Here is a 27,897-nt window from a genome sequence, read left to right as displayed (position 1 = left end):
GCTGCGTGATGTCTCAGGCAGCTACTGCGGCCAGTGGCAGCGACACACAACTCCCGACCAGCCGCAGGAGCTACGCTGGCAGGGAGTTACTCCACAAATACAAAGGCATCACCTCTGTGCGATGCTTTTGTATTTATGTGGGGGAGGGGGGTGGCTCTGACATGCGGGGTGAACTAGCCCTGTGCTGGGCGCCACCCTGCATGTCTGGTAACATGATCATAGCTGTGCTAAATTTAGCACAGCTACGATCAACTCGGACTGCAGGTGGGGCACTGCAGGTGGGGCAAATATAACATTTGCAGACAGAGTTAGATTTGGGTGGGTTATTTTGTTTTTTGTGCAGGGTAAATACTGGCTGCTTTATTTTTACACTGCAATTTAGATTTCAGTTTGAACACACCACACCCAAATCTAACTGTCTCTGCACATGTTATATCTGCCACACCTGCAGTGAACATGGTTTTACCCAACTGCTAACAAATTTGCTGCTACGATCATGTCTGAATTACCCCTTAGTTAGAGGTGTGTGGAGAGGTTGTGGTTTGTGGAGTTGGTGAGTTTTTGGAGAGTTTTTTGGTGATTTCTGAGTGCTGTATTGTGTCTGTGTTAGGGTCTCCTGCTCTGTGCTGCCACGTCGTCATGGCAACCGGGAGACAAGTGCAAGCGGAGTAACCTGAGCGCAGCTGATACTCCGGTTCGGGTCTTTTGCTGTTCAGTGGTTACAGGCTCTGTGCACGGCAGGGGATCCGTTGCTGGTTTTTGTGCTCACAGTCTGTGAGGTCTGAGTGGGGCGTGGACAGCACCTGCTTTATAAACCCTCTTCTCAGGTTAAGCAGATGCTGCTGAATCTTTGTTGGTTAGTTAGTTCCTGAAAGTTAGCCAGTACTGTGTAGCTTTGTATTTGTTGTTGCTTACTGCGAGTAGGCCTGGGGATTTGGTACTACACTCTGCCAGTCCAGACCTGGCAGTAAGACTGGAGTCAGTCGTTTAACTTGCTGGGGTTCTTTTGCTACTCTGTGAACTTGGCAAGTTTGCGGCTGTATTCTCAGACTTGCCTGCCTGAATCCATTCTCACTGTGCAAGGAGTTCAGGTGTCAGTTTAGTGGCAGTGAGCTGAGCCTGTGCACTGCAAGTGAGGATTAGGATTGTGGAGACTCTCCTTGTGTCTATCATTCCATCTCTGACCAAGGAGTTTACGGCCACACCCGTTGGTAACCCTTTAGGGTTTTGCTGTTGCCCTTGGCAACAGCATTTCGGGTTCTCTACGTATTAAAACACAACATCTTGCTTTTCCCATCTGAGCATTCCTAATACTAGGGAGACACCCAGTTTCTTAGCCTCTGGGCTTCTCTGTTCGCTTTGTGTTTGTTTTGTTATCCTATCACCTTCTGTGTACGTAATGTCATATTCCCCAGTCTGTCTGTGAGTTCATTTGTTTTGCATACCTATCCGTTCAGACACCAGTACATTCCTGCAGGCACTGGTGTGCATAACAGTTCAGACACCAGTACATTCCAGCAGGCACTGGTGTGCATAACAGTTCAGACACCAGTACATTCCTGCAGGCATAACAGTCTGATAGTTGTCTTGTGTTATATATTGTCTTGCTTATTATTAGTTTGTCATAGTTTTCTGTCCCTGTCATATTTTTTTTAATCCATTGTCATTGTTTTGTCAGCAGTTGAGGTGCCACTCTCTTCTGATGTTTAGAGTGATGACGCACCAACGCATGTCCACCAGGACCAAGACCAAGTGGAATGTGAAGTTCACATTTGGTGAAAATATGGCCCTGGTGTGTGAGGTAATGAAGCATCACCACCAGCTGTTTGGTCAAACAGCTACCAAAGTCTCTTCACAAAAGAAAAATGCGATATGGCAGAAGGTAGTGAATGCAGAAGACTCCTTGCGTAGGACAGATGACACATGCCGCAAGCACTTCAATGATATCAAGTGCCATGTCAAAGATGGCCATGGAGGTAAAAGCAACATGGCAGACAGGAGGTGGCACTACTTACGTGGCACGGCCCCCCTTATGTGGCATCCTTTTTGGAATATGAAAATCCACTTCAGGTTCTGATTCCTCCTGAGGAGGTCTGACGGACTTATGTGAGGGACTCTGATGTACCAAGGCCGGCTGGAAAGTACGCACACACTTTGCTGTTTATTTTTGTTATTAAATGTTTTTCAAAATGTTGAAGTGGTATAGTGTATAATGGTTATTAATGTTATGGAAAGTAAGTGTATACTACATTTCCTGCATGTTTGTAGTGTGCCTGTTTTTGTTTTTTTATTGGTAGTGTATATGTGGTAAACTGTTTTGTTTTTGTATGCTATACAGAATATTATTGTTTTTTTAGGACCTTAATTACTGTACAGGGTTTTCCTTGGTATTGTATAATGTCATTGGCCCTCATTCCGAGTCGTTCGCTCGGTAAATTTCATCGCATCGCAGCGATTTTCCGCTTAGTGCGCATGCGCAATGTCCGCACTGCGACTGCGCCAAGTAATTTTGCTATGAAGTTAGGATTTTTACTCACGGCTTTTTCATCGCTCAGGCGATCGTAGTGTGATTGACAGGAAATGGGTGTTACTGGGCGGAAACAGGCCGTTTTATGGGCGTGTGGGAAAAAACGCTACCGTTTCCGGAAAAAATGCAGGAGTGGCCGGAGAAACGGGGGAGTGTCTGGGCGAACGCTGGGTGTGTTTGTGACGTCAAACCAGGAACGACAAGCACTGAACTGATCGCAGATGCCGAGTAAGTCTGAAGCTACTATCAAACTGCTAAGAAGTTTGTAATCGCAATATTGCGAATACATCGTTCGCAATTTTAAGAAGCTAAGATTCACTCCCAGTAGGCGGCGGCTTAGCGTGTGCAACTCTGCTAAAATCGCCTTGCGAGCAAACAACTCGGAATGACCACCATTGTGAGTTCATTAATTGTCTCTTCATCAAGTCCAGTTAGGACGAAACGTGTTGGGTGCCACTTGATCTAACTCATCCTCATAAGTTAAGATATCTATATCCTCTCTTGTTTTTTTAATGTATTTTGTGTTTTTTCACTTTTTGTATTTTTTAAATCTTCTAGTTTTTACATGCATATTTGATCTCTTACAATTAATTTTACCCAGTGAATTTTTGTTTTAGTGCTATGTTCTGTAAATAAATTATTTACTACTTTTATATTTTATACCTATAGTCTCCTATCTTTTATGACACCATTGGTCGCTTAATATTATCCTATCCCCTTTTTCTAATATATGCCTGTATGTTGGCAAATGTTTTGGAAATGTATTGTTATTGTACAAATGGAGAATTATTATAGAGTTACTGTAGTTCAGTCACCTATTTTTTCATAGCCTCTAAACTGTAATACCAGTACTCATTAGATAGTAGAGGCCGTCACTAACTGTTTATATGTTATGTGTACTGACAGTACATATACCAAAAACAAAAAGTTATCAATATTATAAAATGCATTTTTTATGGGCATCCTGAGACTTGTAGTTTTTACATCATTTAACCATGAAATAGATGTGTATGGCTGGCTTACTTATTGCAAACGTGCATTGTATTAAACGGTGACATACAGATGGAGCCACACTAATCTTGGCTCCGTCTGCGACTAGGTGTGCCCCACCAGGCGCACCGACAGGAACAAATGGGACAAACGTGCGTCGTAGACGGGCACATGCCCCATTCACTTTGAATGGGAGCGTCTGTGTACGCTCGGAGGCGGGCCGAGGCACAGACAACTTTACAAATTCTATTGTGTTACTTTGTGTGGTTATATGGCCTACTGTAGAAAAGTATATTAAAGCTTACTTATGCATAATGATATAGCAGTGTTGGCTAATTTATGTTGAGAAGTGGTACAGATGAGTCCATGTTTATCTTGACCTATAATAGGATTAACTGAGACTGGCCAATTGGACTTAATCCCCTGCTTCAATGACTTAATCCCCTGCTGTATTGTTCTCTGTATTGTATTGCAGCTGAAACAATAGATGAAGTGTTTATGCTAATAAATCATGTCGTGCCTAGGCGCAGAAAACTAGTCAAGATAACCGTGGACCCATCTGTATCTAACAAATACAGTCATATATGTTGTAAACAAAATCACAATATGCATTAATATACAGGATGGGTATGCGTGACCAGTGGTCAGGAGACCATCAGTCAGCATACCGATGCTGGTATCCCAGCAGCAGAATGCCAGCTGGAGGGGGGGGGGGGTGAATGCAACACGCCCCATTGTGGGCCCGCTGCACTTGCCATGCAGCAGGCTTTGTTCTATTCCCACTCTATGGGTGTCATGTACACCCACAAGTAGGAATGATCCCTGCAGTTCAGCATGCCGACCATCGGAATTGTGAGCGGGTGGAATTTATGTTCAACATTTGACATTGGCAGCGCGTTGCCAATGAAGTACATCACGTGTTGTGCGTTGGCTTGGTGGGTATATAAGTAGTGTGCACACATATCACTCATTACGACATTGATGATTATCGGCTTTTGGGGCTAGGGTGGCAGTATTTCTGAAACAGCGCAGTTTGTGAACTGTTCGCATGTTGCTGAGGTGAAGGTGTATCATAGCTGGACAAATGGCACCATTGCGAATAACCGACATGGAAACTGTGGAGTACCACGTGCAATTGATGTAAGAGATGAACGACGGTGCATGACGGCCAACCAACACCCTACATTGGAGCAGCTCACCATCAAAATGAACCTGGGGACTAGCAGACGTGTGTCTAAAACAACAGTTCAGCCCGCCTAGCTGCTGCACACAGCACTTACTCTGACTATTAGCTGGTGGTCATAATAATATACATTTTTGGCAGCAATATTAAGACATAAATACATTTTTCTATACGTATAGAATTTTTAAAAAAGGTTTAGCTATCATAATTGATATTTTTGTGTTGGTACGGTATCACAACATGTCAAACACGCCAGAAAGGTGATCTTTTATGACATTTTTATTTGTCTATTAATTCCATCCTTTTGCGGCAGTGTTTGTGTGATGTTCGGGTGTGATTGAGAATACGAATACTTAGTAAATTACCGTGTTCTGTGAGGTGTATGTGAAAATCCAACCGTGTTTTGCAGATGGGCCATTCCTCCAACACTGCTCAAAATGGTCTGTGTGTGGAAGTCAGGGGATAACTCATTGCTGTTCTGGGCATCAGTGGGCCTCAGGGGCCCAGGTGCAATGCACCAGCTGCACCAATGGTAGTTCCGCCTCTGTACCTACCACATGTACATGCACACTTTCATACTAGGGTTAATTTTGTTGGGAGCCAATTAACCTAGGAGTATATTTTGGACTGTGGGAGGAAGCTGGGGTACCTAGGGGAACCCATGAAAGCACAAGTAAATATACAAACTGCACACAGTTAGGGCCATGGTGGCAATTGAGCCCGTGCCCTCAGTGCTGTGAGGCAGTAATGCTAACCATTACACCATCTGTGCTGCACTTATATCCTACCACCAAGGGACAATCTCAAGCACAGATCCTTAAACCTTGATAAGTTTTTTATGTAACATATAAGCAATATATTTATTACTAGCTGGAGTACCCGGCATTGCCTGGGATTTTAAGAATGTCTGTTTACAAAAATAAATGTAAGTATTAAACACACAGTATAAATAACATTGTAGATAGCTGAGCACTCGTGCTTCACTAGGGGATGAGGATGGTAAATTACAATGATAATTGTTTGTTAATTTACGTTGGTTGGAGATCTAGTATATAGGCATATCTTGCTTCCCTGACGCACTTTGTGTAGTGGGCGGACCCCTTTTTGGTCCCCAAAGGGACCCTGGTCTTCCCACTATAGAGGTCTCAGTCTGTGGCTTCCTGCTGCCTCCATTCCCCTCCACACATCATGTCAGTGCCGCTTTTTTACAGTTTCTTATATAGCGCAGCACATTATGTATCTCTGTGCTGCTGGGGTCTGTGCTAATTCCACTATATAACTCTCAGTGTGTGGGTTTGTGTTGCCTCCATTCCCCTCCTCGCATCATGTCACTGACCCTGTCAAATGCAGCCCTGTCATCACTGACATATCATGCATGTCCTGATATAGTCTGTGCTGGTGGCCCATGCCTAGGGGTGCTAATGGTGTGTTACCGCCACAGTGTTTGTTCCCAGAGTGTAAGTCATATGTGTAGCAAGTTTGGTGTAAATTGCTCCAGGTATTCCAGAGTTATGCTGTCTGCTGAAAAACTCTGTGCTGCTGCCTCACCCCTAGGGGTGCTAGGGTGTCTTACTGCCACAGTGTTTGTTCCCAGCTTGTAAATCATATGTGTACCAAATTTGTTGTAAATCGGTCCAGGCATTCGGGAGTTATGCTGTCTCATGAAATACTCTGTGCTGCTGTCCCACCCAAAGGGGTGCTAGGAGTGTGTATCCCCCACAGAGTGTGTCCCCAGATTGTAAGTCAGATGTGTACCAAGTTTGGTGTAAATTGCTCCAGGCCTTTCATAGTTTTGCTGTCTCCTGAGCTGACATACTCTGTGCTGGTGTCCCTCCCCTAGACACCCCCCACAGTGTTTGTTTGCAGAATATAAGTCATATGTTTACCAAGTTTGTTGTAAACTGCTGCAGTCATTCCAGAGTTATGCTGTCTGCTGAAATACTAAGTGCTGCTGCCTCACCCCTAAGGGTGCTAGGGGTGTCTTACACCCACAGTGTTTGTTTCCAGATTGTAACTCATATGTGTACCAATTATTTAGTACATTGCTCCAGCAATTCCAAAGTTTTGCTATCTGCTGAAATACTATGTGCTGCTGTCCCACACCTAGGGGTGCTAGGGGTGTCTAACCCCCACAGAGTTTTTTCCCAGATGGTAAGTCAGATGTGTACCATGTTTGGTGTAAATTGATCCAGGCCTTCCACAGTTTTGCTGTCTGCTGACATACTCTGTGCTGCTGTCCCACCGCTAGGGGCGCTAGGGGTGTCTGACCCCCACAGTGTTTGTTTCCAGAGTGTAAATCATATGTGTACCAAGTTTGTTGTAAATTGCTGCAGGCATTCCAGAGTTATGCTGTTTGCTGAAATACTCAGTGCAGCTGCCTTACCCCTAGGGATGTTAGGGGTGTCTTCCTCCCACAGTGTTTGTTGCCAGATTGTAAGGCATATGTGTACCAATTTTGGAGTACATTGCTCCAGTAATTCCGGAGTTATGCTGTCTACCCTCCTAGGGGTGCTAGGGATTTCTAATTGTTTTATTTGCCTCCGCCATGTTTTAATACGCTTGTATGTAAAATTTCACGATCCTTGTAAACTGTGTATTTGTATAGAAAGATAGATGGACGGATTTTCGTTTTTATATAGTAGATATTTACACTTCTATGTGACTATCATAGCATTATAAACATCTGTTCTCTGTTTTATAAATCTTAAATTTGAACGTTATAGTGTAAATGGTGACTACCATAGACAGACTGGGGCTCTATAATTGTCCTGGCATTGTAGTTGCATGTACACCTGCACACGACAAGGGGGCATGGCCACGGCTTACAGAGGCATGGTTTAGATATACACCTCCATGTCTCTGTATGCTGGGAGGGAGACCGGCCCATCAGTGCTAGATGGCAAGTCCTTCCTTGTTGGATAAACTGAGCTTTAAGCTTTGTCAGAATACAGCAAATTCATTGCTAAGCAGCATATGTATTTGCCATACTTGTAAGACATATGCATAGCTATATAGCAGGGATTGTGGTGTTCATAGGCCCCTGATCATAGGCGGATCCAGGGGGAGGGCACTCGGGTCCCCCCCCCTCCCTGTAGTTTCTGACAGTCTCTCCCATAGCAGCGCCGCACAGACACTAGAGGTCAATAATGATCTCTAGTGTCTGTCAGTAGAGCAGGCTGCAGCGGACGCCCACACAGCCCACGGCATCTGCTGCAGCCGGGGATTGGGGTGAGGGTAGGCGGCGGGGCCTGCAGGGTGACTGCGGCCGTGCCCCCAGGCCGCAGCGCCCCGGGCGCAGGCACTGCTTGCCCGCACCAAGAACCGCTCCTGTCCTTTACCAACCATGCTAGGTGCAGTCAAACTCAGCTCAGCTTTGAGAAGGCGGCCAGTGTGATTGTGACAGGGCTGTCCTGCAGATGTCTTATGCTGCTTGTTGGAGATCCAGCTGGCTGCTTCTGCTAATTAAAGATGGGCAGTTCGTGTCCTGGTATGCTGCACCTGCCACCATGAATTAAATACTTTAATAATTATATTGTGCCTTCCAGGCCCCCATAACTAAAGGAACAGGTGATCAACATTTCAAGGCCCAATCAGCCTTTTCATCAGGGTGTAAAACATTGGCAATAAACCAGGATGCGCTCCTACAGCCAATCATTACCTGATGACGTTTATTGTGAGGCCATGCCCCCTGTGATACCACACCTCTTATCTGGGAGCACGCGTGCCTTAGGTGCATGTAAATATAACTATTACCGTTCACCTATCATCGTGGACCCCTTTCATTTTCTTCTGGATCCGCCCCTGCCCCTGATTCACTCCGCAACTCAAAACAAGGTCTGATTGGGCTGAGACAGACACTATTTTTCCTGCAATTTCTTAATAGGTATTTCTGAAGAAATCACTGGAATTTTGACTCATGCACAGAAGAAATTAAAACTGTGCCAGAGTCATTGCTATCTGCTGCACATGCACCATTTTTCTAAGGAAAGTGAGCCCACGTAAAAATTAGCACTTGTTGGGGGGAATTCAAATGTTTGAAAAGTCAGTTGGGTGTTTGTTTTTTCCTATCTAATAGACAGGAAAAAACAGACACCCAACCCATTTTTCAAACATTTGAATTCCCCCTGTTGAATTTCCATTGTTGAAAGCGCTCCTATGGGCTCTAATAAAGAAGAATCAAGAACTCAATGTGGAAATCTATAAGCGTAAGCAGGACCAGCTCGATGCAGTAAGTGGGGGCATACATTACAGGAAGGTGTTTGGCTGGAGAGGCCGCTTCCCTGCTCCACATCTGATGGATGGATGTCAGGCAAAGCGGTTACTGCCTTTCCTCAGAATCACCCACTGCCATTCACTGAATATCTCCCACCAGTGTCAACCACTGATTCTACCCAGTGTTTCCCACTGCCTGTCAACCACTGCTTATCACTCACTGCTTCTCCCCAGCATCACTAATTGCCTATATCCCACTACCTCTACTCAGCATCACGTACTTCCTGTCACCCACTGCTTCTCCTCAGCTTCTCCAATTGCCTGTTACCCACTGTCTCTCTCCAGTATCATCCATTGCCTTTACCCAGAGCCACCCACTGTTTCTCCCCAACATCACCTACTGTCTGTCACCCACTGCCTCTCCAGAGTCATCCACAACCTCTACCCAGAGCAACCCACTGCTACTCCCCAGTTTCACCCACTGCCTCTCCCATTTGTAGAAGGATGCAAATTTATAGTTTACAGGGGGTTCCAAATACTCTAGCACTGGCCCTAAGTATAAGCGTAAGTTTACCATCTTCTGAAATTTTGCCATCTCCATTAGTGTTAGCATCTTTCATGAATGTATTGGTTTCTTCTGCAGTCAAACGTCTGGCTTTTTCACGAAAGTTCTGCAGGATGAGTCTGGTGGTATAAAGAAAGAGTTATTGTATAAGATGTTGTGTTGCTGAGTGGTCAGACATCTACTATATCTATATGTCCTACGGGCTTAATTCAGACCCGATCACTGTGCTGCAAATTACACTTTTCTGCGATCAGATAGTCACCGCCCACGGGGAATGAAAATTCGCCCAGTGCAAGTGTGCAAATGCATGTGTACACTGTGCAAAAATTACCCTCAGTCAGAGGGCAGCTGCAAAACCGTTCGCATCACACTTACTATCAAATGTTTTTCCCATTCTGTGCAGTTTGTGTGTAGCTCAATACTTAAGGGCCCAATACACTTATCCGACCGCATGTTGGAGGCGATCGCAGGCGATCACCCCGGCAGCCTCCTGGGGGGCAAGATCGGCCAAGATACATCGAATGTTACCCTTTTGCATCCGATGTATCCTGGGCGATTCCAGCCATGCCCCCAGGTCGGACCTGATTGAATGTGCAGCACATTCAATCTGGAAGATCCGATCCTATGCTCACGGGAACGCGCATAGGATTGGACCGGAGACACCTCAAAAATGCCTGATTTCACCCAATATATCGGGCCAAATGCCCAAACTGGGCTGAAATCGGGCATAATCGCTCTAGTGTATGGGGCCCTTTACTCCTCCAGTTCGAAGAAATCAGGCTGATTGGAGCTGACGTCACACACCCGCTCAGAAAACTGCCAGTTACCACCCACAAATGTACTCTTCCTGTCAATCACCTGGCGAACAGCCATGCGTTCGAAATTTCCGCACCTTCCTGTCTCTGTTTGGCGACGCGCATGCACATTGCAGTGCATACGCACGCACGCACGCACGCACAGTCATTCGATAATCAGTCTCTGTGCGATTTCACACAACAGCGATCAGGTCTGATTCGGGACCTATATTAGCAGTATTGTGTGAATTCTGGTTAGGCATTACAATGATGCACTAAAAAATATAAAAAAGTTTCTTATTTGCATTTTATTTGCAGCCTATGAATAACATTTTCAGGTATGATGGACCATCCTGTCTTTAAGGGTTCCATTTATTGGGCAAGTGGTTTAATCATTAGAGAGAGACTTAATTTAAGTTGCAATTCAAATATACAGTATATCGTTACCCAAGTTCATCTTCCTCAATGTATCCATCGGTGTTTCTATCAAGAATTTCAAAAACCTTCTTGGCCTGATCACCATATTTGCCAATAAGACCAACTGTCTTGAAGAAGCCCTTGTAATCGAATGAGCCGGGAGCTGATAGAAAAAATATATATATTTTGATTCCACTTAAGCACCTACACAAGCAGCCCCTTAATACCATTGGTCATCGCAAACAAACTGTGATTGTATTTTCTAGAGGTGTTCTAGGTATAAGAACTAGAAGGTAAATCTAATCTAAAGTGACAAAATGTCTCCATTGCCAGATTAAGCTGTTTTTAGGCAATGTTTACTATTAAAAATATTATTTTCAGATGTATTTTCAGTCAGTTTGATATCTGTCAGTGTAACTAAGCAAAATAAAACTCTATGCCATAAAAAATGTTGATTATTTTATCTTTCTGTTGTATCCTATGAAAATATTAAGAAGAAAGCTAATACAACCTTTCCATTCATAGATATTTTTATTAAATCATTCTTCCCTTATCAAAATAAATAGTACATAACAAAATATATTGCATTTAAATTAAAACTACCTTTACTACTTTAACGTTAGCAAAATGCAGCTCTTTTTGGATGTGTTTAGAATAAGTAGAAGACTGTAACTTACCCTCCACTCTCTTCAGGGCAGCATCAATGTCCTTACCGGACAGGATATCAGTCATAGACATGCTGTAAAAAAAAAATCTAGAATTTGTACTTTGCCATTGAGAAAGAATATGTGTCCCCAAGCACACCTCTGATGTCAGCACTGCAAATTGTTTGAGGTCAATATTTGTGCCCATTGCAGAATGCTCTAGCAGTCTAGATGAGTTGTTAAAACCTGCAACATTTCCATTACAAATAAATAGGAGTAAAAATACTATAACATAATTTAAACAATAAAAATATTTTTTTGTAGCACCATTTTCAAAATACATATTTTTATTATTGTCTAGATCTTTTAGAAACACAGATATGTCCTCATACAGGGTTGCTGTGATACGCATGCAGATTGCGGCATAGCGGGACTGCATATGCACCCGCTATGCATTTTCTTACAATGGAAGACCCGCTGGAGCAATTTAGTGCTGCCATATGCAGCATAATGTTACCGCCAGAGGAGCATATAGGACTCAGGCCACTTCTAGGTACAAATTTATTGCCCCCACCCCTGAAAAAAAATATAAATTATAATGTAGGAGTAGCCACAGTTGATGTGTCCTGCCTCCCGTATACACCCAGCGGCACAACAAGGTAGCTGGCAGCCTGCACAACAAGATGCCTGTGGTCACTGTTACACAGGTGGTCTAGCTGCTCCCATACAATGTGGGTTGAGGAAGGGGGTCATCCTGTTCTAACGGGACCCCACTGATACACATCAGAGTGCCCAGGAGTTTCCCAGGCTGTCGGTGTGCAATGTAGGCCCAGCCACACCCTGCGGTCTCTACTGCTGTTCTCCCCACAGCCATCCTGACTCCCTGCATCCTATCTCCCCATGGCCTTTCCCTTGCCATACAATCCCTGGTCCTTGGCTGCCCACCTAAGCATTACAGCAACCTCCTCACTCAGTCCCTATCTCACCCTCCAGCCACAGTCAGACAAAGGTTGCTGTGGTCGCCCAGGCCTCTCTCCCTGGGTCCCTCTCTCACAGGTCGCCCCTAGAGCTTGATTTAGACCTCATGGGGTATCAGGGAAGATACCAGTTTAGGGCCCTTAAACAATCCATAGCACTATATTTTCCCTAATACCCAAACCCAAACCTCTAGACTAACTGCTAGACTTCATTTCTGATAAATGCGGACCGCTCATGGGCCTCAGGCAACAATGGGATCTGTCAATACCCCCTACTGAGATCCGTGATGGTGATGTATTTTGCCTGCGCAAGCTGGTCAAGCAATTCATCTATCCTGGGCATGGGATAGTCATCAAATACAGTTGAGTCATTTAACCTCCAGTAGTCTACACATGACCTGGTACCACCACACTTCTTTGGGACCAGTACCACTGGGCAGCCCAAGAACTGTGAGACTTCTATATAACACCCAGGTTTAACATACGATCATTCTTATGTTTCATTGCTTCCAGCACTTTCAGGGAAGCACAATCGGCTGTCTACCTGAGGGGAGTCTGATAACCTGTGTTCACACTATGGGTAACCAAGCTAGTCTTCCCAGGTTTCCCTGTGAAGTGGAACTGATAAGGCTGTACAGTGTCAGATAGCTATTTCCGCTGCACTTCTGTCAATTCTTTACCATAGTGAGCCTGGGCCAGTGACCCACCTTCCTTTGCAGCAGATGCTAAATCCATTAAGGGGTCAGGCTCCTGCTAACTCTCAGGCAATCTACTCCCAGCTAGCGCACATGTACCTCTGCCATAGTACGGTTTAAGCATATTGATGTGGTCACCTTCTGCCTCTTACTTCCCTTATCTAATTCCACTAGATAATTTACATAATTCAGGTGCTGCAGTATGGTGTAGGGACCCTCCCAGGCCGCCTGTAACTTGTTCTGCCACTTAGGGATAAGCACCAGGACCTTTTGGCCCACCTCAAATATGCATCTCTAGCTCTGCAGTCATACCAACATTTCTGTCTTCTCTGTGCAGCCTTCAGGTTGCTCTGTGCCATTTCCATGAGGGACTGCATTTTCTCCCTGAACTGCATGACATAGTGCACTACTGATGTTTCAGGGGTGATCAACTTTCCTTCCCAATCTTCCCTAAGTTTAAGGGTCCTTGCACCCACCTTGCATAGAGGAGTTCAAAGGGCGAGAATACCATGGATTCTTGCGGCGCCTCGCAATATGCAAACAGAAGGTGTGGCAGGAACCTCTCCCAATCTCACCCCTGGGACTCCACGAAGGTCCTCAACATTGGATTCAGGTTCCCATTAAATCTCTCCATCAGTCCATTTGTCTGTGGGTGATAAGGTGTCGCAATGAGGTGATTCACTTGCATCCATTTAGAGGCTCTGCATGAGATCTGACATAAACTTAGTCAGTTAACATCTCTTGCGGGAACCCTACCCTGGAAGACATGGATATGAGGGCATCAGCAACCTTATCTGCCTGAATGGATGACAGAGCCCCTGCTTCCGGACACCTGGTAGCATAATCCACTACTGTCAATATGTACTTCTTCCCGGAGCCGCTAGGAATAGCTAGGGGCCCTATGATGTCTACAGCAACCCATACTAAAGGCTCAGAGATAACTGGTGAGGAGATCAAAGGGGCCTTCCCCACATCCCCAGATTTCCCAACTAACTGGCAGGCAGGACTGGAGTGACAGTAATCATGTATGTCATTCCCCATGCAGGGCCAGAAAAATTGTGTGCCAAACGCGCTTGGGTTTTGCGCTTATCCATATATCCTGCTAAGGGAATCTCATGGGCAACTTTCAGCAGCCCTTCCCTATACCCCCATGGTATAACCAGCTGCTTACTAGAACCCCTATTGGGATCCTCACCTTGTACATTTCCCTCTCGGTACAACAGTCCATTTTCCATAAAAATTCAATCTGACCCCCTTTCACATCTGCCTGATTGAGCCTCTCCCTGACAGAAGCTAGACTAGGGTCAGTGCACTGCTCAGCTTTGAAAGCATCACTTCTCTTTAGCTGATCAGGGTGAGGGAACAACGTTTGTGTGTCACTGCCCCTTAGACTTGTCTCTATGCTAGCAAATTGTACAGGAGAGGAGGGGGTGGAGGGGAATCCCTTTCTGGTGAGACAGGACCCCTGCGGGCAGAGCTCCTGGTTGAAAAAGCTAACACATTGCTACATACAGTATTTGATTCAATCCCTGATATTGGTTCATTTGCAATTTGATACATTTCTGTCTGACCCGTTCCTTTCCTGTGGAACTGCAAAGGGTTATTGTCTCGCACACATACATTGTCATCACTTTGCAAATCACAAACCTTTATACTCATGTTGGGTGGGTCAGCAGGGGATTACCTGGGAGAAAGCATGGTTAAATTGCACCATTACATCCTTAACAACATCACTCTCAGTTATATATGCAGTGTGCATATTTCCCAAATCAGTCCCCAACAGTACGGTAGCAGGTTAATTGTCCAGCACCCTGAATGCCTCTCCCAACTCCCCAGTACAGGTATATCCGCGCCATGGGCACCTCTGGGTGCAACCCATAGAAAAACAGTAAGTGAACTCTGGCGCACCAAAGATGGTCAGCCTAATCAAAACCCTTTTGCCTGCCCAAATACAGGTAAATTCAAGAACAAATAAAACAAAGAAAGAGTGATGATCAAAAGCGCCCAATAAAATAAATAAATAAAATGTGAGGAATAAAATGTGAAGAAATGGAATAAAGAAATTAAACAATATGGTCTGGTTTTTTCAAACAAAGTCCTTGGGTCACTTGTCTTGAGCCAAATGTCCACAACGAATATGCAAAACAAAGAAGAAATGGGAAATCCAATGTGTAGTAATATTGAAACAGGTCTATTTCATGGTGTCCGGAAATGGAGCCCTGGTGTAATGTTAGACTTTGATAGAAGAAAGGATAGGGTCTCACTACCAACTGAATGCAGAATAAGGCGTACCAAAAAAGAGAGTGAAAGAAAGCACATAAAGGTATCTTTTATCATCAATATATATAGGTACAGCGTACCCCACTCACGTGTAGGTTGAATTCATTCCACATGTAAAGGTATCTTTAAATGATGATCCAAACGGAATTAAAAAAGATAGTTTTTATTTTTCCAAAACAAAATTGCCAATTAAAAATAAGCTGATCAACCTTGTATACCACTCTCAATAGCTTGCTGGGGAATAGGAGCAATGTAAAAAACTCCACTAACAGATGGAAGTCCGGAACACCCACTGTATTAAACCCCAGGCGTACCTTAGATGTGGAACAGGCAGTCAGACTTACATAAAAATCACAAAAAGATGGTGGAAAGTCCACTCTCAGCATGCACCAATGCCGTTTCAACCACATAAGTCTTTTTCAAGGTGTGAAAAAGACCTATGTGGTCGAAAAGGCATTGGTGCATGACCAGACTGTATTGTTAAATTTCTTTATTCCATTTCTTCACATTTTATTCCTCACATTTTATTTATTAATTTTATTGGGTGCCCTTGATCATCACTCTTTCTTTGTTTTATTTGTTCTGGGTGCAAACTGCCCACTCCCCTTACAGCAATAGTCGTTCCTGGAATAATGTTCTCGGGGTCCACTAGTGCAGGATGCACCAGTGTCAGGTCTGCCCTAGAGTCCAGTAACCCAAGTTTTAATTGTGTTCCTACTGTAACTGCTTGCAGGTTACCTTAGGGCCGATCTGGAGTCCTTCCACACACAGGACAGCGGGCACATGTTTCCCTGCTGGGCCCTCCACAGGCAATTTCTTATTTTTGGGGCAAGTAAAACTTATGTGTCCCACTTCATCACAATTAAAACACCTGCAGCCAGTTTTCAAAACAGGTTTCCCCCCCCCCCAACAGATGCAGTGGCCACTGTTTTAGTTGGAAAAGACCGTGGGGGTGATCCTGCAGGTCTTCATTCTCTCCACCCGTCCGGCCCTGGCGCTCCCCAGCTGTTCTTTGCCACAGAAGCCCTGGTGCTGGTGTATTGGTCTGCCAGGGTGGCAGCCTCTTCAGATGTCTTGGGGTTCTGATCCATGACCCACTCTTTGACCTCAGCTGGGTAGAGTGCGATGAACTGCTCCTGGAGTATGAGATATTTCAGTTTATCATAGTCCTTCACTTGCAAGCCCTCAACCCATTGATGCAACAGGGTTAACAATTGCGCTAACAGTCCCGCATAGGTATCAGAGGGACTGCGCTTTGAGTCTCTGGACTTCCTTCTGTACTCCTCAGGGTTGATGTTGAAATGCTTTAGCAATGCTTTCTTAGTTGCAGCATAATCACCATCCAGCTCCTGGGGAATGTCTGCAAACACTTCCAAGGCTTTTCCCCTCAGCCCAGGGGTCAAATAGCTTGCCCACTGACTGGAGTCCAGTGATAACTGCTGGCAATTTTTTTCAAAACTCCTAAAGAAAGTATCCAGGTCACCATCTTTCTCCAGCAATAGAAATTGATCATGCCAGGGCTTTTTCCTACCCGGGTCAGGAACAGCACTCTGGCCTCTGAGCATTGCCAGCTCCAGCTGGTACTCACATTCAGCCTGATGCTCTGCAGCCTCTCATTCATCTTTGCGCTCTGAAGCCTCAGCCTCTCGGTACTGCTGTATCAGCTGTAGAGGTGACACATTATCCGTATCCCTCCTATATCTGAGTGCAGTTTGAAATATTGGTCCAAGGCATTATCATCACTGGAACTAGTAGAGGGCTCCGACCTATTCCTAGCAACTGTACCAGTATCTGTTGTAATATACAGGGACAGAGGATTTGCCCCAACAGCATTTGTCTCAGTCTGATCACACATCCTGCCTCTGGTCAGCTTCTTGAAGTGCTTGGACCAGTTGATCCTTTGTATGGTTGATGCTGGAAATCCCTCTGTCCTTGCACAGCTCCACAAGGCCATCCTTCCTCATTTGCTTATACTCGGACATCTTGGACCTCACTTTTTGCCAAATAAACAAATAGAAAAGAAAAACGAGAGAAGGGGTGGGGAACAGAAACTGCCTTTCACAGAGTGACTTTTAAAATGATTATAAAGTTCTGAGTTCTGGTTCTGGCGAAGTGGGTTTTCCCTGAAGGAATTATTCCCAAATTTACTTAAGTTCTTATAAAGAAAACAATTATCAACCCCACCGCTGTCCCTCCCCTCCCCCTTTTTTGGGGAAGCACACTCCCGCCAACCACAACACATCCGGGAGAGGCATAATCGGTGCCCACAGGCCAGCATCAGGGAGCAAGGCTGTGGGTTCTCGTTCCGCACTTAACAACAGGGCAAAGTTGGCTGCAGGGGAGCAGGGAGTATCTGCAATTCTCCCCAAGCTCCCTCCTCAAAAGCATCTACCCAATTATCCCTCGAGCCTACAACAACCTCCACCCCCATAACCAATAATTGCTGGGCCTCACCTGGACAACCACCCACCTTTTCCAGATCGCACCGCTTCCCCAGCCCGACTGGCATAAGGACTTGTGGAATGACACTGAAAGGATGTACTGCTGGCATCTCCCTCACGACTCCAGATGCAGTCTCCCATTTTCTCGCTTGTGCAGTGTTGGGTAGTGATGAGTCCTCCGATGGGTAGGGAGGTTGAGAGCATTGTCTTTTACCATTCACTTTACGGGCCCTCAATTGGATGTCCCCTAGCTGCAGCACCTCCCCAGGCACATAATTACAGTCCACAACACTATTAAGGGACTTAAAGTAGAGCCACACAACTGCATCTATAGTACTTCTGGCTCGGATCTTGTGTTAACCATCTCTGGTACCCATGTCCCTTGTAGTTCCTCGGGTACATACCAGTACTCTGATTTCAGCTCCTCATTGTCCAAATATGAACAACACTTCATAATCCTCCTGGGGTGTTAGGAGACAGAGTACACACATGGTACCTCCTCCTCGGTCTCTCCCAGCTGAGTATTCTGGGCAGTCTGGGGCAAGATGACATCCTCAACTGGTATGCTTGTGGTTCAGAAGGGACGCAGTACTACCCCTTCCATGGCAATCTCTACTGGGAAGTGTTCCTCATAGAACTCCTGGTGGTTGGCTCCTAGGTCTCCGTCTCCCAACTCAGCAAAAGGGAAGGTGTACTGCCCCCTTCAGTTGGCTGCTACCCTCCCCCAGCCTAGTACACTGGGCGATAGCTTGTACCAGCTGCAGGCAGAAGCTTTCTGTCTCTTCTGTCACTGACATCGGAATCTCTGTTATAACAGGCACAGTCTCTGAGCTCTGATTTGCTATGGGGCTATATTCTGGTGGAGCATCCATCCCAGACCCTGGCTTTGCTTCATCCATTACATGTTCAGGGTGCATCGGTCTGTCAGCACCATGCAGGGCCACAGCGTCCAACTCCACCATACTCCCAGACACCGTGTAGGGGGAATAAATTTCCTCTCCCAAATGTTTATCTGCCACAACCCCAGTTTCTGATTTTAGGCCTCCTTCTGAGTTACAGGGCCCTGGTGTCATATTGCAGGGACACTCCACAGCTAGCTCCTCATTTTCTAATTTACTAAATGTGAACAGTTCGGTTATTTCTTCTTGTGTCAGTGGGGAGTCTAGTTCTGCAGCTGTATTAGTGTGCATAAGCTGTAGCAGACGGCGCTCCTCAGCCCACATTCTGCAAGACTGGTCCAGCCACTCTGGGGAATTCAACTGTCCCTGTGTTGCTGCGACCTCCTCCGCATCCTCAAAGCATTGCAGGTGACACTCTAGCTGCTCCCAGACACTTCTCAGTTCTCCTGGACACAGGACCCATTTCCTATACACACTGAATGTAGTTGGTCCTCCTGTTGCTCATACACCCATAGCATATGGGTGTGGTGTAAGCAGCCTTCGGTGGGGGTGCTGCATTGTAGACTCATTTTTGCCAATGTATCTCCCGATTCTGCAAGCCGCATTTCCTCTACCTGCCCACCTTATACCTCTGCAGTGGACCCCTCGGTCGTCCATCTAGGTGGCACCATCATCTCCTCTTCCCTGTGGGTTCTCTTTGCAGGCTCTTTCCCAGGAACCAATTCAACCGGTGCTGGCACCCGGGCTTCAGCAATCCAACATCTCTGCATTATTTGGTGCGTGGAGTTACTTACTTCCGTAACAAATTTCTTCCACTGCAGCGTATGTATCAGATTTTCTGCAACAGCACTATGTCAGAGTCGGTTTAGTTTGTGTCCCCGGAGGGGGCGCTAGTGGGTCAGTGGAGGTAGGAGGAATGAAGTGAGGAGGCAGTATTGGATTTCTGCGCATGTGCACAATGTAGTTTATTAATAACAGAAAGTCCAGATAATAATGCAGCAGAAAGTAAAACAAACGAATGCAATGGAAATGGCAATGGTAACGGCAATGGTAATAATACGGCTTGAGAGCTGAAAGTCTATGGCAGAGTATGTAATGCAGAAATGGAACCGGAATAGTTAAAACGTGGAGCCAGCAGAGGTGGAAATAATGGTAGCAAACCTGGTAGCAGAGCAGGAGACTTGGTGTTAAATGTCCACTGTGCTGTTGGAAGTGCACAGGCAGCCTGTAGGCTGAATCACAGGTGAGATGACGAGATGCACCTGGAGAGAGAGTCTCTACTGATGAAGGCTGGAGCACACTGCAGATGGTAAAGGTGAAGCCAGAGAGGTATTGCTGTAGTGCTGGTGCTTGTAGTTCCACGGAGGTAACAGAGGTATAGATGAATATCCAGGAACACGGAGGATCAGGAGAATATCCAGAGAATACTCAGGAACACGGAGGATCAGGAGAATATCCAGGAACACGGAGGAACAGGAGAACAGGTCCAGACACACGGGTCGCAGGAGTGACACAAAGTTCAGGACAACCTCTGACTCACCCTGCAGCTCCTGATATACCCCCTGACCGGCAGGTATTGGCTGGAGTGAGACAAGGGGGTGCGGCCAAGCTCCGGATTGGCTGCCGCACTTACACTGGAGAATACTGTCATGGCGCCGCCCATGCCGCAGCCCGGCAGGAACGCGGCGCGCCCACACGCCCGTTGACTCCAGGGGCGCCTCCAGGCCTGAGACGGCATCCAAGAGCAGGGCGACAGATGACAGCGACATGCAGTGACCCCGGACGGAGTCCGCACCGGCGGACAGACATAACAGCGGTGAGTCGATTCCTGACAGTACCCCCTCCCTTATGGGTGGGCACCGAACACCCACGTGGCTTGGAAGGATGAGACCTGTGGAAAACACGGACCAACCTGGGAGCGTGGACATCAGCAGAGTTCACCCAACTCCTCTCCTCAGGACCATAGCCGGCCCAGTCGATGAGATATTGCAGACGACCATACCGGTGACGGGAGTTCAGAATCTTCTCTATCTCGAACTCTATGCCCCGCTGAGTTGGAATTCTGGGGCCAGCTGGAAGAGCTCTTTGGAAGCGATTCAGGACTAATGGTCTGAGGAGAGAGACATGGAAAGCATTAGGAATTCACAATGAAGAGGGTAACTTGAGCTTGTAAGCCACAGGATTAAGAACTCTTTCGATGGAGAAAGGACCGATGAAGCGTGGTGCAAACTTCATCGAAGGCACTTTAAGACGAAGATTCCAGGTGGAAAGCCAGACTTTATCACCAGGTTTCAAGCTGGGAACTGCACGTCTCTTGCGGTCGGCAAAGAACTTGTACCGGGCAGAAGCCTTTTTGAGTGAAGTATGAATCTTCCTCCAAATTAACAAGAACTGACTGAGGACAGTAGTGGCAGCAGGAACATCGATGCTAGGAAGGTCTTGAAAATCAGGAACACGTGGATGTTGCCCATAAACAGCGAAGAACGGAGTAGTTTCAGTAGCTGTGTGGTAGCAGAAATTGTGAGCGAATTCAGCCCACGGGAGCAAATCCACCCAGTCATCTTGGGAAGATGATACGTACAGTCTCAGGAAAGTTTCCAACTCCTGGTTTACCCTCTCTGTCTGCCCATTCGTCTGAGGATGATAAACTGACGAGAACTTGAGATGGACCTGCATGGCAGAACAGAGAGCTCTCCAAAACCTTGCCACAAACTGAACTCCACGGTCAGATATTATTTCAGTGGGTAGTCCATGTAAACGGAAAATCTCCCGTAGGAAGATTTGGGCCAGTTTTGGAGCTGAAGGAAGTCCTTGGAGTGGAACAAAATGAGCCATTTTGGTAAATCTGTCGACCACTACCCTGATGGTATTGAATCCTTGGGAGGAGGGAAGGTCAGAGATGAAATCCATAGACAGATGTGACCAAGGACGGCTGGGAATGGATAATGGCTGTAACTGACCTGCTGGAGACTGACGAGGAGTCTTGTGCTGCACACATTTAGGACAAGACGCCACAAAGTCTTTGATGTCGACTTTCATCTTCGGCCACCAGTATGACTCGGAGAGAAATTTAAAAGTCTTTAGGACACCAGGATGCCCAGTAAATTTAGACTGATGGGCCCAAGACAGCAACTTAGAACGAAGTTCAGGAGCAACAAAGGTCTTACCAGGAGGCGGAGCTGGAGAAACTTGTGATGAGGCAAATGCAACAGGATCCAGGATGGAGCGTGGTACTGGATCGGACATCTCGTCCTCAGATTCCATGGATCGAGACAAAGCATCTGCTTTGGTATTCTGAGAACCTGGGCGGAAATGGAGCTTAAAATTAAAACGGGAGAAGAACATAGCCCATCGGGACTGGCGAGGATTAAGGCACTGGGCTGCCTTCAAATAGAGCAGGTTTTTATGATCCGTATAGATGTTAAATGGAAACTTCGCCCCTTCCAGGAGATACCTCCATTCCTCAAGGGCCAGTTTGATCGCCAGAAGCTCTTGATCTCCGATGGAATAATTAACTTCTGCAGGAAGAAATTTGCGGGAAAAGAATCCACAGGGATGAATCTTCCCGTCAGCTCCCATCTGAGAGAGAACAGCTCCCACTCCTACTGTGGAAGCATCCACCTCCAACTCGAATGGCTTATTAGCATCAGGCTGTAACAAAACTGGTGCGGTCATAAAAGCCATCTTGATTTTTTGAAACGCAGCCAGAGCATCTTCTGACCAGTTGGAATGATCTGCCCCTTTTTCGAGTTAAGCTAGTAATAGGAGCAATGAGAGTTGAAAAGCCTCGGATGAATTTCCTATAATAATTGGCGAAGCCCAGGAATCGTTGAATGGACTTGAGAGTGTTCGGAATGGACCAATTGGCAATAGCTTCCAATTTTGCCGAGTCCATCTGGAGATCCGATCCAGAAATTATATACACCAGGAAGGGTATGGAGGCAACTTCAAAGGTACACTTGGATAATTTGCCGTAGAGACGGTTCTCACGAAGACGTCGGAGGACTTCACGGACTTGGAGACGATGAGAAGAGAGGTCTTGACAGAAGATGAGGATATCGTCCAGGTAAACTACGAGATATTTGTACAGAACGTCACGGAAGATTTCATTAACAAAGTGCTGGAACACTGCTGGGGCATTGCTCAACCCGAATGGCATTACCAGGTACTCGTAATGGCCACCCCGAGTATTAAAAGCCGTCTTCCATTCATCACCGCTGCGGATTCTGATGAGATTATAGGCACCGCGGAGATCTAACTTGGTGAAGATGCGGGCTCCTTTGACTCTATCAAATAACTCGGTAATAAGAGGTAACGGGTAGCTGTTCTTAATATCATTAAGTCCCCGGTAGTCAATACATGGACGTAGTCCTCCATCTTTCTTTTTAACAAAAAAGAAACCCGCCCCAGCAGGTGAAGAAGAGGGACGGATGAATCCTTTCTGTAGGTTTTCTTTGATGTATTCGCTCATCGCCTCGGTTTCAGGAACAGATAATGGGTAGGTGCGCCCCCTAGGTGGTTTCTTGCCAGGAATGAGGTCGATGGGGCAATCCCACTCTCTATGGGGCGGCAGGACATCAGCGGCCTTTTCACTGAAGACGTCAGAGAAATCTTGGTAGGCCATAGGAAGAGTAGACTGGGTCTTAATTTCAGAAGTCTTGACAGGAACAACTTGGGCTAAACAGGACTGACGGCAATGTGAACCCCAAGCAGTTAGTTGTAATGTAGCCCAATCAATCTGCGGGTTATGTAGCTGGAGCCAGGGCATACCTAACACAATCTCCTGAGTTGCCTGAGGAATAACTAAAAACTTTATTAACTCAGAATGCAGGAACCCAACCCCCAGTATCACTGGCCTGGTTTGTTGAGTGATATACCCCTTAGAAATACGACTACCATCTACTGCCGTGATGTAGACTGGACATGGAAGTTCATAGACCGGCAGATGAAACTTGTCTACCGCAGCTTGAGTGATGAAATTCCCCGCTGCACCACAGTCTACCAACGCAGTTGCAGATTGGAGTCCAGCCACCGTCTCTAAGGTCACAGGAAGAATGAGATCTTGGGTTGAAGGAGCTTGCCTGAAAGATCCCAACTTGACTCCTCCCTTACAAGTCAGGATCTGGCGTTTCCCGAACGCACTGGACAAGAATTAATTTGGTGACCTACTGCCGCACAATAAAGACACAGTCTCTCACGAAGTCTCCTTGACCGCTCCTCAGCAGTTAAGCGGGACCTATTAATTTGCATAGGCTCATCAGAAGGTGGAGGCTGAAACTGTACAGGAGGTACCATTCTTGGTTTGCGACACTCAGCACGAGCACGCTCACTGTTGCGTTCGCGGATGCGAGAGTCCAACTTGATACATAGGGAGATTAGCTCTGGTAATTGCTCAGGGATATCACGGGTTTCCAGTTCATCTTTTATCCGTTCCGAGAGTCCATGCCAGAAGGCCGCTACCAAGGCTTGGTTATTCCACTGAATCTCTGCGGCTAACGTCTGGAACTGGATGACGTATTGGCCCATACTGCGAGTCCCTTGACGGAGCTGAAGAAGATCTGCGGAGGCTGATGTTGCACGACCCGGTTCATCAAAGATGCGTCTAAAGATGGAAACAAACTCGGCATAGTTGTTCATCAACGGGTCAGCACGTTCCCACAGAGGAGACACCCAACTCAGGGCTGATCCAGAGAGCAGTGAAATAATATAAGCAACCTTGGATCTTGGCGTGGGAAAATTGTGAGGTAAAAGTTCAAACTGGACTTCACACTGGTTGAGGAACCCACGGCATAACTTCGGACTGCCATCATACCTGCTAGGCACAGGCAGGTGCAAGCGAGATACTGGAGCAGATGCAGCCGGAGAAGAAGAACCCCCAACACTTGCATGTGCAGGGGTAACAGGAACTGGAGGTGCAGGCGCACTTAGCAGAGATTGTTGTAACGTATCAATCCGGGAGGACATCCCTTGCAGAAACTGGAATATCTGCTGCTGCACAGCCTCTTGTCCATCCAAACGGGAGACCAGATTTTGTAAGGCCCCTGACCCCACACTCTGACCACCGTCCGAGTCCATCGGTCCTGAACTTACTGTCAGAGTCGGTTTAGTTTGTGTCCCCGGAGGGGGCGCTAGTGGGTCAGTGGAGGTAGGAGGAATGAAGTGAGGAGGCAGTATTGGATTTCTGCGCATGTGCACAATGTAGTTTATTAATAACAGAAAGTCCAGATAATAATGCAGCAGAAAGTAAAACAAACGAATGCAATGGAAATGGCAATGGTAACGGCAATGGTAATGGCAAATGGTAATAATACGGCTTGAGAGCTGAAAGTCTATGGCAGAGTATGTAATGCAGAAATGGAACCGGAATAGTTAAAACGTGGAGCCAGCAGAGGTGGAAATAATGGTAGCAAACCTGGTAGCAGAGCAGGAGACTTGGTGTTAAATGTCCACTGTGCTGTTGGAAGTGCACAGGCAGCCTGTAGGCTGAATCACAGGTGAGATGACGAGATGCACCTGGAGAGAGAGTCTCTACTGATGAAGGCTGGAGCACACTGCAGATGGTAAAGGTGAAGCCAGAGAGGTATTGCTGTAGTGCTGGTGCTTGTAGTTCCACGGAGGTAACAGAGGTATAGATGAATATCCAGGAACACGGAGGATCAGGAGAATATCCAGAGAATACTCAGGAACACGGAGGATCAGGAGAATATCCAGGAACACGGAGGAACAGGAGAACAGGTCCAGACACACGGGTCGCAGGAGTGACACAAAGTTCAGGACAACCTCTGACTCACCCTGCAGCTCCTGATATACCCCCTGACCGGCAGGTATTGGCTGAAGTGAGACAAGGGGGTACGGCCAAGCTCCGGATTGGCAGCCGCACTTACACTGGAGAATACTGTCATGGCGGCGCCCATGCCGCGGCCCGGCAGGAACGCGGCGCGCCCACACGCCCGTTGACTCCAGGGGCGCCTCCAGGCCCGAGACGGCATCCAAGAGCAGGGCGACAGATGACAGTGACATGCAGTGACCCCGGACGGAGTCCGCACCGGCGGACAGACATAACAGCGGTGAGTCGATTCCTGACACACTACTTTTATGCTGCACAAATTCCTCTATCAGGTAGGCAACTTTCTTCTCTGTTGTAGCTTCCATCCACAAGGTAGTCCACAGGCACTCTGCCTCCCAGTGCTCCCAAAAGGGCTCCATCTTGGTGGATGGACTTCTCAGGTCCCAGTCTTCAGCCCACCGACTCCATGATGATTCCTCATCCAGGAGCTCAACTGCCCTGGGAGACTCAGGGCATTTTTTGCCTTTCTTTGGGCGCTTCTTTCCCTTTCTGGGTGCCATTTTCCAAACGGGCTGCAACAGTAGGGCTTGGTCAGCATCACTTCAGCTTCCGCTTCTTGAACACGGCACACTCCACCGTTCCCCCTCTTGCAGGGTATGTCCACCCTGGACAAATCTGCACTTAAGCGGATTTTCACTCTCACTCAATGTCCTAACATGTTCCACTCAATCCTCCTGGGCACTCACTGCTAGGACTTATGGTTTACAAGAGCTCCCCTCTGTGTGTTCTTTCTACTGGGTTATGGGCTATTGAACCTTCAGAGCTTAGTCATATGCCTAGCTCTGCCTGGACATCGGGACTGTGTGATCCCACCACTGCCGCCAAATTTGAGGAGCCTGAGTTCATATGTATCTTATTTTCACCTATCGCTCCTCTGTGCCTTGAGAAAGGCATCATTCACAGCTCTACATGGGCCCTGGGGTCACTATGGGTTCTGGGATCACAGCAGTAAGCACGCAATAGCAAGGTACAAGAGCACCTTTATTACATACACACTAAAACATACATGTAAAACCGTAACAACAATATGTAGCATTAATAACAATTACAGTTCAGACTACATATGAGAGACAAACCACACAAAGGGACTCTCCACCCACCTAAGCAGTCATTAGTCACCTCTCAGGGCACTGGAGTATAATCCTTTGTACAGCTATTATGCTCTGCTGGGTGGTCTGTGTAACCCTATATTCCCTATATTACTTGGTGATATTGATATGACGATAACAATATATGTATCTTTAGTGCCTCCACCCAAGCTAAATGTTTACCTCGGCTTGCCTGGGTAAGCCTCCCCTAGATTGTGTATGTGTATATGTGGTTAATACAATTTACACATTAAAATGTATATTATACCTGTTTTCTTCATCCAGCTTCCATGGATCGAATGTCAAATCACAAATATTAGCGGTGAGTATTATAGTTTAATGTCATGACAATACTTCAAATTCATACATTAATACATTTAATTTCAACAATAAAGAAAAGTAATACCTTCACTATATTTTCCCCAAAGGCCTATACATACAGTATCTTGTTTTGCATCCAATACACAAAAACTCTCCTTATCTCATATGAGATTGAGTGACCCGGCTACTCTAAAATGTGAAGTGCACATGTTATACATATATATATATATATATATATATATATATATATATATATATGTAAAGGCAGGGGAAAAGAACAGGCGCCATATGGTGTAGTATTTAAGGATAAAATGGAGTGATATATATGTGAATAAAATATAAGTACCGGATAGATTCTTGAGATTAGGCCTGTATATCTCAGACAATTCTTTGTGGCTGTTCCCCACCTAGGAAACAAAGATCATCGCCATATAGTGTAGTAACCTCAGATATATCTTGGGGTGCCCCCCCCCTTATATTTTAAGCGTACCAAATGAAAAATTCAATAAAGCATATAGGATATATATATATCCATGTATAACAAGTCGGTCCAGTGATGTGTGATAGCTGAATCAATCGTCTGTTACTGCCTCCTGAGGAAGCCCTGGAGGCGAAACGCGTTGAGACAGACCTGTCTACTGCCTATATCAATCAGCTAAGATTTATGATTTGTTTTATTTTTGAATTTTTGAATTTGTGTATTATGATTTTTACTGATTAAATACTTTATTGATAATATACAAGGCAGTAACAGACGATTGATTCAGCTATCACACATCACTGGACCGACTTGTTATACATGGATATATATATATCCTATATGCTTTATTGAATTTTTCATTTGGTACGCTTAAAATATAAGGGGGGGCACCCCAAGATATATCTGAGGTTACTACACTATATGGCGATGATCTTTGTTTCCTAGGTGGGGAACAGCCACAAAGAATTGTCTGAGATATACAGGCCTAATCTCAAGAATCTATCCGGTACTTATATTTTATTCACATATATATCACT

General features: G+C 46.1%; 1 protein-coding gene across 1 annotated transcript in view; it reads right to left on the bottom strand.

The window, feature by feature from the left end:
* The window catches only part of LOC134943711 (parvalbumin beta-like), a 69,733-nt gene that overhangs the window by 1,550 nt on the left and 40,286 nt on the right, over positions 1-27,897 (bottom strand). Inside the window, exons 2-4 of the mRNA XM_063932402.1 lie at positions 11,366-11,427; positions 10,719-10,851; positions 9,487-9,596 (exon numbers count right to left, since the gene is read on the bottom strand). Of these exons, the coding sequence (XP_063788472.1) occupies positions 9,487-9,596; positions 10,719-10,851; positions 11,366-11,426 (304 nt within the window). The 5' untranslated portion in view covers position 11,427. The remainder of the gene's footprint in view (positions 1-9,486; positions 9,597-10,718; positions 10,852-11,365; positions 11,428-27,897) is intronic.

The sequence above is a fragment of the Pseudophryne corroboree genome, chromosome 7 (assembly GCF_028390025.1).
Source record: "Pseudophryne corroboree isolate aPseCor3 chromosome 7, aPseCor3.hap2, whole genome shotgun sequence".
In the NCBI taxonomy this organism is placed as follows: domain Eukaryota; kingdom Metazoa; phylum Chordata; class Amphibia; order Anura; family Myobatrachidae; genus Pseudophryne; species Pseudophryne corroboree.
Note: the sequence above shows the minus strand (reverse complement) of the source record. Positions and strands in the feature narration are given on the sequence as shown.